The sequence below is a fragment of the Myotis daubentonii genome, chromosome 1 (assembly GCF_963259705.1).
Source record: "Myotis daubentonii chromosome 1, mMyoDau2.1, whole genome shotgun sequence".
Classification (NCBI taxonomy): Eukaryota; Metazoa; Chordata; class Mammalia; order Chiroptera; family Vespertilionidae; genus Myotis; species Myotis daubentonii.
Genome location: NC_081840.1, coordinates 9,145,162 through 9,158,539, shown reverse-complemented (window position 1 = coordinate 9,158,539; position 13,378 = coordinate 9,145,162). Strand labels below are relative to the sequence as shown.

Below are 13,378 nucleotides of genomic sequence, written 5' to 3'. Positions count from 1 at the left end.
TCGATAGTGTGCAATGAAGTAAACTGATGGGGAGGCCCCAGGAAAGACGGTCTCAGCGGTTCTCAACCTGTGGGTCGCGAACACTGAAAATGCATCCTGCCTATCAGATATTTACATGACGATTCATAACTCGCAACATCACAGTGATGAAGTAGCAACGAAAATAACTTTATGGTTGGGGGTCACCGCATGAGGAGCTGTATGAAAGGGTCGCGGCGTCAGGAAGGCTGAGAACCGCTGGAGGACTTTCATCTCTCTGTTCTAGCCAGAGACACCGCCAACAGGCCCTTTGCCGCACGCGAGCCACGCACAATGCCTCTGCCCAATCCCATTTGTGGTTTTATGATCAATTCTGAAAAGCCCCAGATAACTGATTTTCTCTGTTTCACAAGGAAGGCGTGTTCTTCAAGGGGTTAAGCATCCACTACAGTTACGCGAACAACAACAATAATATTTTGCACAGCACTTTGCACTGAACCCTTAAAAGCCTGTGTGATAAACAGCACCATCATTGGGCCCATTTCACAGGTAGAAAACTAAGGCTGCGATAGGCAGAGTGACTTGCGAAAAATTGCACAGACTGTGTCGGGGCCAGAACACAAACTCTGGCCTCCGAATTCAAGATCTCATTCACCAGGTCCCACATGACCAACAGAAAGAGCAGATGTAGAACATTTTGTCTTTCTCTCTCTCTCTCCCCCCCCCCCAGCCCCTGCCCCCCGCCTGCATGGTCTGGACACTCTCAGCATCAGTCATGCAAAAAGTCAACAACTTCTTGTCCTCAAAGAATTGATAACAAGCAAACGTAAGACCAGATATTCCTTTTTAACTTTAACTCAACATAAAGCAAGTCCTGCACTTAGCAAAGCTCACCCTCAATCCTTCAGCAGAGGTCAGACCCAAGAATGTACCCTCTAACGTTACGGTTCAAGTTCTTTCAGAGACCATTTCAGCAGCAGCAAAAAAAAAAAAAATGCGTAGAGCGCTTGCTCTGTGCCGGGCACTCTGGTAAGCACTTGACACAGATGAGCAGATGTAGCGCTCACAGCCCCGTGAGGAAGGGACTGTATGGGCTCATGCACACACGTGCAGGCACACACACCACTCACTGTTCTAGAGCTTAGAGACACCAGTGAACAAAACAAACCCTGCCCCTGCCCTTGCCCTGCTGTCAGAAGGTAACGTAACTAGTTCAGCGTCAGGGAATTAAGGGAGAGGCAGGACCGGAGCCCGGGCAGGCAGCTTGGCTCCAGAGTCCATATTCTTAACCCCTGGAGCTCTTCACCCCTGCTTCCTCCTGGCTGGGTGTCCTGATCTGTCCCAAGGCATCAACAGGCTAGACTGGACAGCCAGGGACACAGGAGCTGCTATTGTGGGACACGGCTCCCTGACAGGTGGAATGAGGGACCTATCCATCCAGTCACCATTTGTTACAAGCTGAGTATACGCCTGGGACACAGCCCTGCCCCCCCGGGAGCTGACAGGCCAGTGGGGAAAGGCCGGCACATACCTCCATCAGGACAGCTGCCATCTGCCCTGAGCCATCGCTGTGCCCAGCGTCTCCTGTGAATTGGGGTGACGGCCCCGCCTGTGGCTTCGCGGGACCACTGTGAGCCAGTTTTCCAACTTCATCCTGGGTCAGCATCCCCCATGTCCCAGACCCGCTCCTTCGACTTAAAAAACAGCAAAGTCATCTGATTCAGCCCCACCCTCCGTGCTAAATCCCCAAAGCCTAATTACGTACATTGTGCCTGGCCATCTCAGGAGGTGTTTGTGTTCTCGCCCCTCCGACAGCCAATGAGCGAGACGCGGTGGCTGCCAGTAGGCACTGCCCAGGTGGGGAGGTGCTGCTCCGGTGGCTCAGAGGGCACGTTCCGGCGCCCTGTGCTGGGCGGCTGCTCCGAACGTCTTTCCTGTGCCCCCTCCCCGGCATCTCCTCCGGGGCGGGCACCCTTGCCCCGAACCACCAAGCTCTTTCCTCCAGAGCAGCGGTGTCCAACCTCTTTCATCTCACGGCACATAAACTAGTTACCAAAACTCTGTGGCATGCAAAAAAATAGATTTTTTTTGCTGATCTGACCCCCCCCCAAAAAAATGTATAATTTTGATTCATTCACACCAAATGGCTATTGTTGCGTTGGCTGTTGTCATTTTTTTATTTCTCCATCTAAGGCAGCGGTTCTCAAACTTGGCCGCACATTAGAATCACCCGGGAATCTTTTTAAAATCCTGATGTCTGGGCCTCATCCTCTGGAAATTCTGTTTCTTTGTTACTAATGTTGTGGCCCCACCCCATCACAAAGAAACAGAATTTCCGGAGGATGAGGCCCAGAAATCAGGATTTTAAAAAGATTCCCAGGTGATTCTAATGTGCAGCCAAGGTTGAGAACCACTGATCTAAGGCAGCAGTTCTCAACCTGTGGGTCGCGACCCCTTTGGCGGTCGAACGACCCTTTCACAGGGGTCGCCTAAGACCATCCTGCCTATCAGATATTTACATGACGATTCATAACAGTAGCAACCTTACAGTCATGAAGTAGCAACGAAAATAATTTTATGGTTGGGTCACAACATGAGGAACTGTATTTAAAGGGCCAGAAGGTTGAGAACCACTGATCTAAGGGAAAGAGGTCAGTGCCCCTGGCTGATCAGTCAGGTGCTGCATGTTTTAAACACTCTTGTGGTGCAGGGTTGAACGTCGCTGCCGCTCCAGAGGTCCCTGCCACAGGCCGCTCTGTCTGCTATATACACCCTTGCCTGTGTCCCCTCCAGCTTCGGTGCCTCGCACAGCGCGGGTGCGCAGACGCTCGAGGCAGCACTCGGTTGCGTTGCGTGTCTCGGGCCATTACCTCGAGCTCCAGGGCTGCAGCCGCATCAGCAAAGGGGGCTGTAGGCTCGCAGACCATCGGCGGCGGGACGACCCCCTGGGCAGTGACTTCCTGTCCTTGCCCCACGGGGGACGGCCACTGTCCTTTCAGGAGACACTGCAAATTCTTCCAACACATTTTCTTTCTTATTTTTTTTTAAAGTAAAATGTTATGCCCCAATGACCTCTTCACTGCTGTTTAATAAAATAAAAGCTTTGCCAAGCATTTGACGTTTCTGGTGAGTCCAACGGCTGGATTCCTGCAGCCCCAGGCGACACATGGCAACGCTTCATAATTTCCATTTTTAACACGGGGAGGAGCGGCCCTCGGAGTTCACGAGGAAGCCGGTGGGTGCTTTCTGGGCTGCGCGAGGCCCGCATCTCGTCACGAGCAGAGAATCTGAAGTCAGGGGTAGCAGATGGCCGGGAAGGAGGAGGGATTGCTAGCAGATGGCCCGATAGTTTGGATAAGGGGGAAAAAATAACTTTTGATTGCAAACAAATCAGAAACATACCAAGACGCAGGCCCACACAGATGTTTGCTGCTGCGACGGACAGACAGACATCCCGTTTCTCAGAGGGGCGCCCAGGCAGTGACGGGAGCCGGGAGACGCAGTGGCCGTCCTCGTCTCTAATCTGTCTTTTCTACACCATTTATTAGTAATTATGTAAGGGCACAGGCTCACATTCCAATTCAATGTCTCCACTGCCACGGTTAGGGCACAGGAACTACTCTGCATACTACTGCCACGGTGGATACATGTTGTTATACATCTACCGAAACGGATAGAATGTACAATACAAAGAGTGAACCGATGGAATCTATGGACTTTAGTTAATAATAATGTGTCAATTATCGGGTCATCAATTGCAACAGCTGTTGCCACACTAACAAGATGTGAAGGGCAGAGGGAACTGGGGCCAGGGAGGAATACGGGAACTCTGAATTTTCTGCTCAATCTTTCTGTAAACCTAAAACTGCTGTAAGAAAAATAAAGTCTATTAATTTTTTAAAAGACACACACCCACACCTGGCCCTGCTTCTGGTTTGGCTGGCTGACCTTGAACTACCTGCTTCATCTCTTTGGTCTTCTTTTCCTTGCCTGTAACATGAGGACACGAATCACATCTACCTAAAGGTGTATTAGTGAGAAGTGAGTGAATTCATGGGAAGCCCTCAGAACAGCCCCAGTATGTAGTGCACTGGTGTTAGCCAGGATGGCAGCCACCGTGGGCTCGGTCCACCTTAGCTACTTCTAGCTGCCGTGTGGGCTAAGGCTGGCAGCAGCCCGACGGGCAGGCAGGAACTGCTGTCTTGCTCACTTCATAAAAGAGAAGACCTAGCCGAAGCCGGTTTGGCTCAGTGGATAGAGCATCGGTCTGCAGACTGAAAGGTCCCAGGTTCGATTCCGGTCAAGGGCATGTACCTGGGTTGCGGGCATATCCCCAGTAGGAGATGTGCAGGAGGCAGCTGATCGATGTTTCTCTCTCATCGATGTTTCTAACTCTCTATCTCTCTCCCTTCCTCTCTGTAAAAAATCAATAAAATATATATTTTAAAAAAGAGAAGACCTGAAGCTTAGAGGGATCATGACCTTGCTCAAGGTCACACAGCCAGCTGACACCTCTGCCTGCAGCACACCCAGCTGCCATCTCCAAGAAGAGCCGTGCTTGCCGGGGCAGGCGCTTTTTCTGGCTCCTGGACATTGTGGGCGCACCCAGCGCCATCTCGTTTTTGTTGGGAGCAACAGGGAGAAAGAGGGGGAGGGATTCCCCAAACGTCAGGCGGTATCTTGGCGGAACCGGAACTAGAAACCAGACCTTTTGGTCAAACCACCTGACCCAACGCACAGCATGCCCACCCCAAAAGCAGTGACCCCACCCATGATGGGCTGCATTCATCAGCCTCCGTGTGTGACCAGGGGGGCTTGGCCAGTCTATCACCATCACAAAGGGGGTGGTGGCACTTTCCTAAGAAGCCCCCCGGATCCCGGGAGGTCGTCCTGCCAGGGATCCCCCTCCCCAGGCTGGATCCTGCGTCTGCCATCTACCGGCTGGGATAGTAACCGAACTGTGATCTCCCTGCCCCTCCCCCCGCCCACCCCTATAGAGCAGCAGTGAGTTCAATCCTTGCCTTTCCAGCTCAGGATTTGCGGTTACATAACTCTGCCGCTTGGGGCGTGGGGCTTGTCTCCCAAGCTGCTGAAGGTGCGTTCCCACAGACCTTGGCTCAGCCTCACCTCCACGCCCACAGGCCCGGATGTACTGTTTGCAGCTCTAGGTCCCCTCCTCCTCCTTTCTGCACCTCCGCTCCCCAAGCAGGGGCGCCTACAGGGATCCGCTGCTGCAGCGGGTACCTGTGCCAGGATCTCATCGCCTCCTCCTAGCCCAGTCCCAACACAGGCTCCACCCCCACCAGACCCACCAGGTGGCTTCACATCAGCCCTGGTGCAGGATGCAAAGTCAGGATGGATCAGAACCAGGTTGACCAGGCAAGATCCTCCGTCTAGCACCTGCCTCCTACTCCGCTGGTCTCCTGAAATGCTAGGAACCATCTTCGTCTTCAGTTCTCTCTCGGGCACCCCTCCCTCAGCCCTCTTTATTTATTTATTTTTTGGTACATATATTTTTATTGACTTCAGAGAGGGAGAGGGAGAGACTAGAAACATCAATGATGAGAGAATCATTGATCAGCTGCCTCCTGCACACCCCCCCTGCTGGGGATCGAGCCCGCAATCCAGGTATGTGCCCTGACCGGGAATCGAACCGTCATCTCCTGGTTCATAGATCAACGCTCAACCACTGAGCCATGTCCACTGGGCCCTCAGGCCTCTTTTCCCAGCCTCCCTTCTATGGACACTGTGATAGACCAAATGTTTGTGTGCCCCTGCCCCTGGCCCCCCAAATTCTCATGTTGAAGCCCTAACCCCAAAGCAATGTATTAAAGATGGGGCCTTTGGAAGGTAATGTGGGTGTATGGGTCCCGAGGGAGGCGCCCCGGTCGGATGGCATCAGCAGCCTTCTGATGGACTCTTCGCAGCTCCCGAAGAGACTCCAGAGACCTCGCGCTGGGTCTCGCCTCCATGAGGACACAGCAAAAGGCACAGTCTGCAAGCCAGGAAGACGGTCCCTACCAGAACCCGGAAACGCTGGAGCCCTGACCTCGGACTTCCAGCCTCCAGAACTGTGAGGAAATGCATTGTTTTTGCATAAACAAAATACTGTTGTTAATGCATCTAGGCCATGGTATCGTCCACGGCAGCCCGAGCTAAGACACACAGCCACCAGGCATCCCAACAGACAAGTGGAAAACCAAACAAGATAAAACAGACCCCCACCGCCACCCCAACGACAACAGGGGAACCAAGCCACCCTCTGTCGCTGCTGCTTTTAAACATGGGGCAGAGGATGGAGACCCAGATGAACAGGTGACCCAGGGGAGGAGGGATCGCTGACCCAGTCTCAGACGTGGGGGGAAAGCTGTAAGAATGGGGGAAGCCAGGCCCACCCACCCCAGCTAAACGCCAACATGTAACATAACCCCAGCCAAGGGACAAATTCCTTTCAGAGGCAAGTTCTACAAGGTCTGCCACCCTCCCGCATCCCAAATCCTCAAAAGATTTTTAAAAAAATCAAATCAAAACAAGACATGTGTTTCCAGAAGAGAAGAAACAGCGTTTGGCAGGACGTTTACCTCGTAGTTAACTTGTCCTCTGGCAGGTGATTGACAGTAGTTTGTCCAGCACCTATGTACACAGACATGGTGTCATCTCTGGAGTAAGCCGGGAAGAGAGTCACAGAAAGGGAGGCTGAAGTCTGAGCATGGGTGTGTATCACTTGGTGGAAGGGAACTCATTTAATTCTGACAACTCCAGGAGGTGGATTTAATGATCACCGCCTTTTACAGAAGGAAAAACTGACGCACATACTGTGGTTGTAGAAAGCAAACAAGGCTCTCACCTCCTATGTTCCACTTGGGGGAAGCCAACCAACGATAAAACAATGGATAGGATTCTTGCCTGCAAAGAGCTAAACCAAGAGAGGCAGTGACTGGAGGCGACTTGGGTTGGCCAGGGCAGGCCTGGGATGCTGTGATGACAAGGGGAAGCCCACCGTGGAGGACCTGGGGGGGATGAGCCAGTTTCCCAGCAGCTCTCAAAATTGGCCACAGAACGGGTCCATCTCTGGTTCTGATGTCACGAATTGGGGCCAGGGCCAGGCATCTGTATTTTTCAGAGCCCACAGGTGTTTCTCACCTGCAGGCCAGGTGTGAGAAGCTGTCCTCCAACACGCCAGGTGCCACCCCTGTGAGATGAGTGGCAACTCTTTGGTTCCTGAACTGGACTGAAGGTCTGGGTCTTCCCCAAATTCCTATGTTGAAGCCCTGATCCCCTAATGTGATGGTAGCTGGAGGTAATTAGGGTTAGATGAGGTCATGAAGGTGGGTGGGGGCCCCATGATGGGATTAGTGCCCTTCTAAGAAGAGGAGGAAACACCAGAGCTCAGGCCCTCTCCCCACAGCGTGAGCTACTTGAGGATAAGAGCTGCCTCTCACACTTGCTTATACTCCCCACCCAGTGCCCCACAGGCTGGACACACAGCAGCAGGCGCGTGCTACATACATGATTGTGAACTGGGAAGGAGGTTGGATCTTCCCCCGGCCCAGAGACCAGGGGCTGGCAGGGAAGCCAGGCCTCAGCCTACCTGGGCTGGGAGGAGAGCTGGGGCATGTGCAGTGGGGCCGGGGGCAGATGCAATGCAGTGGAGGGGGAAAGGAGAATGGGATCTGGAGCCAGAACACCAGGGATGCTCCCGCCTGCCGAGAGATCTTGGAAAGTCACTAACCTTCTGAGCCTCTTCTTCCTCATCTTTGCAGAAACACTCTAAGGATTAAAGTGCTTAATATTCAAAATACACTTTCATTCCGTCATTTTACCAATATTTACTGAGTCCCTTCTGTGTGCAGGGCCCTATTCCAGAAACAGCCAACACAAGCACAATGCAAATGTCAATTATTGCAAAAAAGACTGCTGATTCTCCTCCATTTCCTCTCCGAAAGGGGCACAAGTCCGGGTCCTCTGCCGGGCAGGACTGCCTGCTCCATAGTTAGTGGGGTCATTTTTTAAAAATATATACTTTTATTGATTTCAGAGAGGAAGGGAGAGAAAGAAACATCAGTGATGACAGAGAATCACTGACCAGCTGCCTCCTGCACAACCCGGGCATGTGCCCTGACTGGGAATCCAACCATGACCTCCTGGTTCCTAGGTCAACGCTCAACCACTGAGCCACACCGGCCAGGCTAGTGGGATCATTTTTCATCAGAGAATTCACTGAAGATTCGGGAAACAATCAGGCGTAGGAGACGCTAAGAAAGGGGAGCTTGTCTAAGCCAGTGTGCCCAGTCCAAGACCAGGGCACCATGAGCTAGAAACCAGTCAAAACTGCACCAACCCCAATTCTTTTTTTTTTTTTTTTTTTTACATATTTGTATTGATTTCAGAGAGGGAGGGAGAGGGAGAGTTAGAAACATCAATGATGAGAGCGAATCATTGATTGGCTGCCTCCTGCACACCCCCACACTGGGGATCAAGCCCACAATCCGGACATGTGCCCTTGACCGGAATTGAACCTGGGACCCTTCTGTCCACAGCCCACGCTCTACCCACTGAGCCAAACCAGCTAGGGCACCAACCCCAATTCTTTGCCCAGAAAAGCCCTGCGTTCCCCGCGTGGCTGGTGCTAATTAGCATCTCAGGTCGCTGGAGTGCGAGGACGGCCTTATACATGCGCCCATGTCAGTTGGGCACACACACCCCCCACTTCTGGCTGATGAAAGGTGCACTGGGGGCGGTTAAATGACAGGGCGGGTACCGCTGCTGCTGAGTCACCAGGACAGGTGAGAGTTCAAAGTTCAAAGGGAATTCTAGTTGCTTCTCCGCAAGCCTGCGCTCACCTCCTCCGTGCCCACCCATACTTCTCAGAAGAATCCTGGGAGAAGGGAAGTAGATGGTGTAGAAAGCAGGCTTTGAGGAAAGGCCCCAGCCTCCCTATGCACATGGAACCAACCAAACATGCTAATCGCACAGGCCTAGGCTCTGAGGCAGCTTCACACTACACGTTCCGTGACTTAAGCAACTCGTGTGCTCTTCCCTGACCTGTGAATCGCCGGTAAGACCTGCCTGTGAAAATGAGCCGCAGGACGATGCCCTTCCAACCTGCTCCTTTGCCCTGGGGCTCCACTTCCTCTCACACACAGCCCCACCCAGAGCCTTGCCGGATTCTCCCAACAACCCCGGAGCAGGCAAGCCCACTTCACAGGCGAGAAAGCAGAGGCCTTATCAGATCATGTGACTCACCAACAAGTCCGTGGAAAAGCCAAGCGGTATCCACCTATACTAAAGCCTCACTGTTCTCCAAGCTTCCAAATACATCACCCCCTGGTCCTTCTGTCAGAGACCACGCCGTGCCGGCGCCAGAGACACAGCCCAGGATGCCCTGCAGAGCCTGGGCGGTCTCCCTTCGCCCGCTGCCTGCCGGGAGCACTGTCCTCTCCCGGAGCCTCCCCGCTTCTAGCAAAGCCTGCCTGCGGAAGGACAAGGACAGGTTGTCCTCCCTGGGTCCCCACAGCCTCCAACCCCGTCTCAGAAGGAAACGGAAACTGCCTCCAGGGCAGGCGGGACTCATCCCTGAGCTGGGATGACACCCCAGGAACTGCCACTCCAGAGAAGGGGCCCAGGACCGCACGTCCTACCCCTGCAGCTGCCCTGGCCGACAGGTCTTCCCCACGTGCCATCTGTCAGAGCAGCCGGGCTTGCTGCCCCTAGGGCTCCAGCAAGTGGGCACAACAAGAAAAGGGGGGCGGGCAGGCCAACAAAATCAAGAGAGTGGGGAACTCTGAGCCTTCCGAGCTTTGTGAGAAAATGAAAATTTAAAACTCTTGAATGTGACCTTTTTCAGTTGTTGGATAAAGAAAGTACTTGAGTTGCTTAGCAGCACAATTGATTAACATGTGTACATTACCTTTAAATGCCTTACCGCTAGCCTTCCACCCAGGTGCATAAAACACCTTTCTCACCTCTGGCTATCAGCGTCCACATAAGGCCCCATCTCCAGGCCCAGCCAAATGCCGGGAGTGGGGAGGGGGGACCGGAGGAGGGTGAAGAAGCTATTTCTTACCAGGATCTGTGCAGTTCTTAGCTGTCTGAGTCCCATTCAGCGGTGCCATCAGCTTTCTGTTTCTCCACGTGTCTGGTAGAACCTGCTTGCTGGCAGCTGTCTTGTGTCCTGGATGGGAAGTGAAGTCACAGACACCATTAGGTCAAGGTGGCACCTGCATTCTCGCCATGACCTCACCTCTCTGTAATCTCGCCGCAACAGCCCTATTTGACTACTTAGAGCCACCTGTACGGAGTGGTACAGTGATTGGAAGCACAAGAGGTATCACCTACAGCCATCTGTTTCCTAGATGGAGTTCCTTGTTTCCACTCCCAGGTGCGTCAGCATGTGCTCTGACTTTGGCCAAGATCTCTCCGTTCCCCGCCCCTCGCAAGGGCAGCAAAGGGTTTAGAAAAGTGACCAGGAAGTTCTCCGCTGGTGACGATGCTCAGGTGTCCCAGCTCTGCAGGGCCTACGGATGGACAGTTAGCCAGCGAGCAGGCGGAGAAGATCGACAGGGTCTGGCCCAGGGCTTCTCACCCTTGAACGTGCAAATGACTTGGGGACCACGTTAAAATGCAGATTCTGACTCGGTGGGTCTGGAAACTGACCAGCTCCCAGGTGATGCTGACCCTGTTGGTCCAAGGGCCACACGGAGGAACACGTGAGATCACAGGCGTGGATGGCAGGGACTGAACGCAGTTAAACTCCTAAAGGCAATTCCTGATCCAGCAAACACGGGCGATTCTCACTACGGGACCTTTAAAGCATTCACTTACTTACCTCTCCTGATGCGCACATGGCCTCAGCTGGGTGATAACCCTTTTCTAATGCTGACGTCTAAGAGCCTCTCGGTGTTTTGTTATTTCTGGTGTGTAATTGAGGGAAAAAACGCATCGCCTTGCCCCATTGCAAAGCACCAGATATTAAAATGTGCAAATAACCATTCAGGTTTTCTGTTGGAAATGGCCACTGTTTTAACCTTACATCCTCAGTCACCAAGTACGGGTTTTGAAAGGCAGTATTCTTCTGTTGTTGTTTTTCTTTAAGTTTAATCAAGTTCCAGCTAAATTTTACCTGTCACTCACTATAAACCTTTCCCACTGCTTCAGAAGGTACTGCCTCTTTATCTCATGTCCAAGTTGCTAAATCACCTGCGTTTTTCGTATTTTTAAAATGTGAAAAACAAAAACACAAGGTCCACAGCATCCCATTCAAAATGGCAATGCCGGCCAAGTGAACGTCTTCTGAAGACTCCACAGGGCTCGCGTGCCCACCACCACCACCCCCACCAGATTTTTTTTTTTTTTAAGTTTCTCCTGCTCTCCGCCTCGGCTTTGCATATCCTAGGCGACTCTCCACTCCCTGGGCCTCCTCTTGGGTGAAGGAGTGTGGGCTGTGCCCCAGACGCCAGCGCTCCCACCCTGGGGATAAGGGGAGTTGAGAGAACGATGCTGAAACATGGCAGCAACCTCCCGGGGAGGGAAGACGGAGTTCACGGCCGGCCTCCGAAGGTGGGTTTTCCAGGGACGCGGAGCACAACCTTCTCCGCTCCGCCGACTAGGGAGGCGGACCCCTCAGGTCGAGGGAATCCACGTCTGGACCCCCTGCTGCGCTGCCCCTCCCCCGCACCCTCGGGAGACTGACTCCGGCACCCAGGGGCCGCGGCGCTGGCTTCCGTCCTAGTAACGCAGCCTGCAGCCGCGTCCCGAGCCCCCAGGGGCGGCGCGCGGCTCGGGGGAATCGGCGCCGGGGCTCAGAGCGTCCACACCAGCCCTCCCGGGGGGTGCGCTCCCTGCCCCGCGGGGAGGGGACTGAATGAGCCCTTGGGACCCACCTGACGGGGAAGGAGGGGGGGAGACATCTCGGAGCTGCCCGCGGCTTCCCAGCCCAAGCCCCCCAACTCCCGGGTCGGCCCGCACCGGCACCTACCCGGGCTGCCGAAGAGGCCGGGCGCGCAGCACGCCAGCGCCAGCACCGCGCACACGAAGCCAATCTGCTGCAGCAGCATCTCTCGCCTCCTGCGAACTTTGCGCGGCCGGAGGGGGCCTGGAAGCGCCATCCCGGAGCGCCTGGGTGCCGGTGCCGGGAGATGGGGAGGCTCAGCCGCCGGAGCGCTATCTGGGGTCCAGCGGCGCAGGGGTCGGAGCGGGCGCCGCGCCGCTCAGAGGCGAGGGTCTCCGGACCCCAGCTTCATGGCCCGCGGGGAAGGTCGGCGGGGAAGCCCAGGGAGCGGAGGTGGGGGCGCGCGGCGCGGCGGAGCTCAGAGTCCCGCTCGCGGCGTGCGCGCACCGCGCACCATGGCTCTGTGGCGAGAAGGCGCCGCGGGCGCGGTGGCGCTGGCGGCCCTGGCTGGCAGGGCTGGCGCAGTCCCGGCGCTGGAGCCGCTACCTGGCCGCTCGGGCTCGGCGGGCTCGCGGGGCCGCAGCTCTGGCAGCCTCACCTGGGGCCGCCCCCGGGGAGCACTCAGTGCGCCCCCGCGCCCCGCGCCGCCGCTCGCGCTCGCAGCATCCTCCTCCTCCGCCTCCTCCAAGTTTGGCAGCGGCAGCTTCCCGAGGAGCCGAGCCGGGTGGCCCAGGGCGCGCAGGAGGCAGGCAGGCAGGCCGGGCGCGCGGGACCTGCGACCCTCGCTGCGAGCGGCCTCGACGCCGGCCCTCCCCGGGGCGAGCTCTCCACGGGAACTTTCTCTCCGGCTGCTGGCGCCTGCGTCTCGAGGCCGTGGCGCCTCCCGCCTGCAGCTCACGCCTCCCTTCTCCTCCCTCCCGCCCGCCTCTCACCCCCCTAGCAGCACGTGTACTCCTCCTCCAGGGCGCACTCGTCCGCGCGCTCCTCCCTTCCCTGGGGAGGCTCAACTACTGACCAATATCATCACCCTCCTCCTCCCTTTTCCTCCCCCCCACCCCCTCCCCATGGAGCCGCACCGAGCCCTGCCTCTAGAGCCCTGGGAGGCTGCTGCCCAGAGGAACAGGTTATGGCTCCGCAGGGACTCTTGGAACAAGGGTTTCCATAGAGCAGTCGCTCTTGTCCGAGCTCCCGCGACCTCCGGGGTGACTCGACACCCCCCTCCCGGGGGTGCAAGAGATGCTCGAGAAGATTAATTACTCAAGCAGAGCTAACAACCAGGCTTGCAGCAAGCCCACGAGCTCCTGTGCCCGCTGGGACGACTCCTGAGGGGCTCTGGGGGCGGGGAGCCGGCAGTGGGGGCGCAGGGCCGACCTGCAGACCAGGCAGAGGGCAACCTGAGAGTTCTGCATAGAGCGGAGCTTTTGATGTGCTGAGCCTGCTGCTCCGCAGGGCTTTCTGGGTTTTGTTTTGTTTTGTTTTCCTCCTCTGACTGGCTCTCTAGTGTAAACC

At 55.4% G+C, this 13,378-nt stretch overlaps 1 protein-coding gene across 2 annotated transcripts in view; it reads right to left on the bottom strand.

The window, feature by feature from the left end:
- SLC24A4 (solute carrier family 24 member 4) overlaps positions 1-12,733 on the bottom strand; it is a 119,852-nt gene extending 107,119 nt beyond the window's left edge. Inside the window, exons 1-2 of one of the 2 annotated variants that reach the window (XM_059687969.1) lie at positions 11,957-12,733; positions 10,046-10,153 (exon numbers count right to left, since the gene is read on the bottom strand). In XM_059687969.1, the coding sequence (XP_059543952.1) occupies positions 10,046-10,153; positions 11,957-12,086 (238 nt within the window). In that variant the 5' untranslated portion in view covers positions 12,087-12,733. The remainder of the gene's footprint in view (positions 1-10,045; positions 10,154-11,956) is intronic. The other variant, XM_059687960.1, reaches the window with a different exon arrangement.
- Positions 12,734-13,378: the final 645 nt, after the last annotated feature.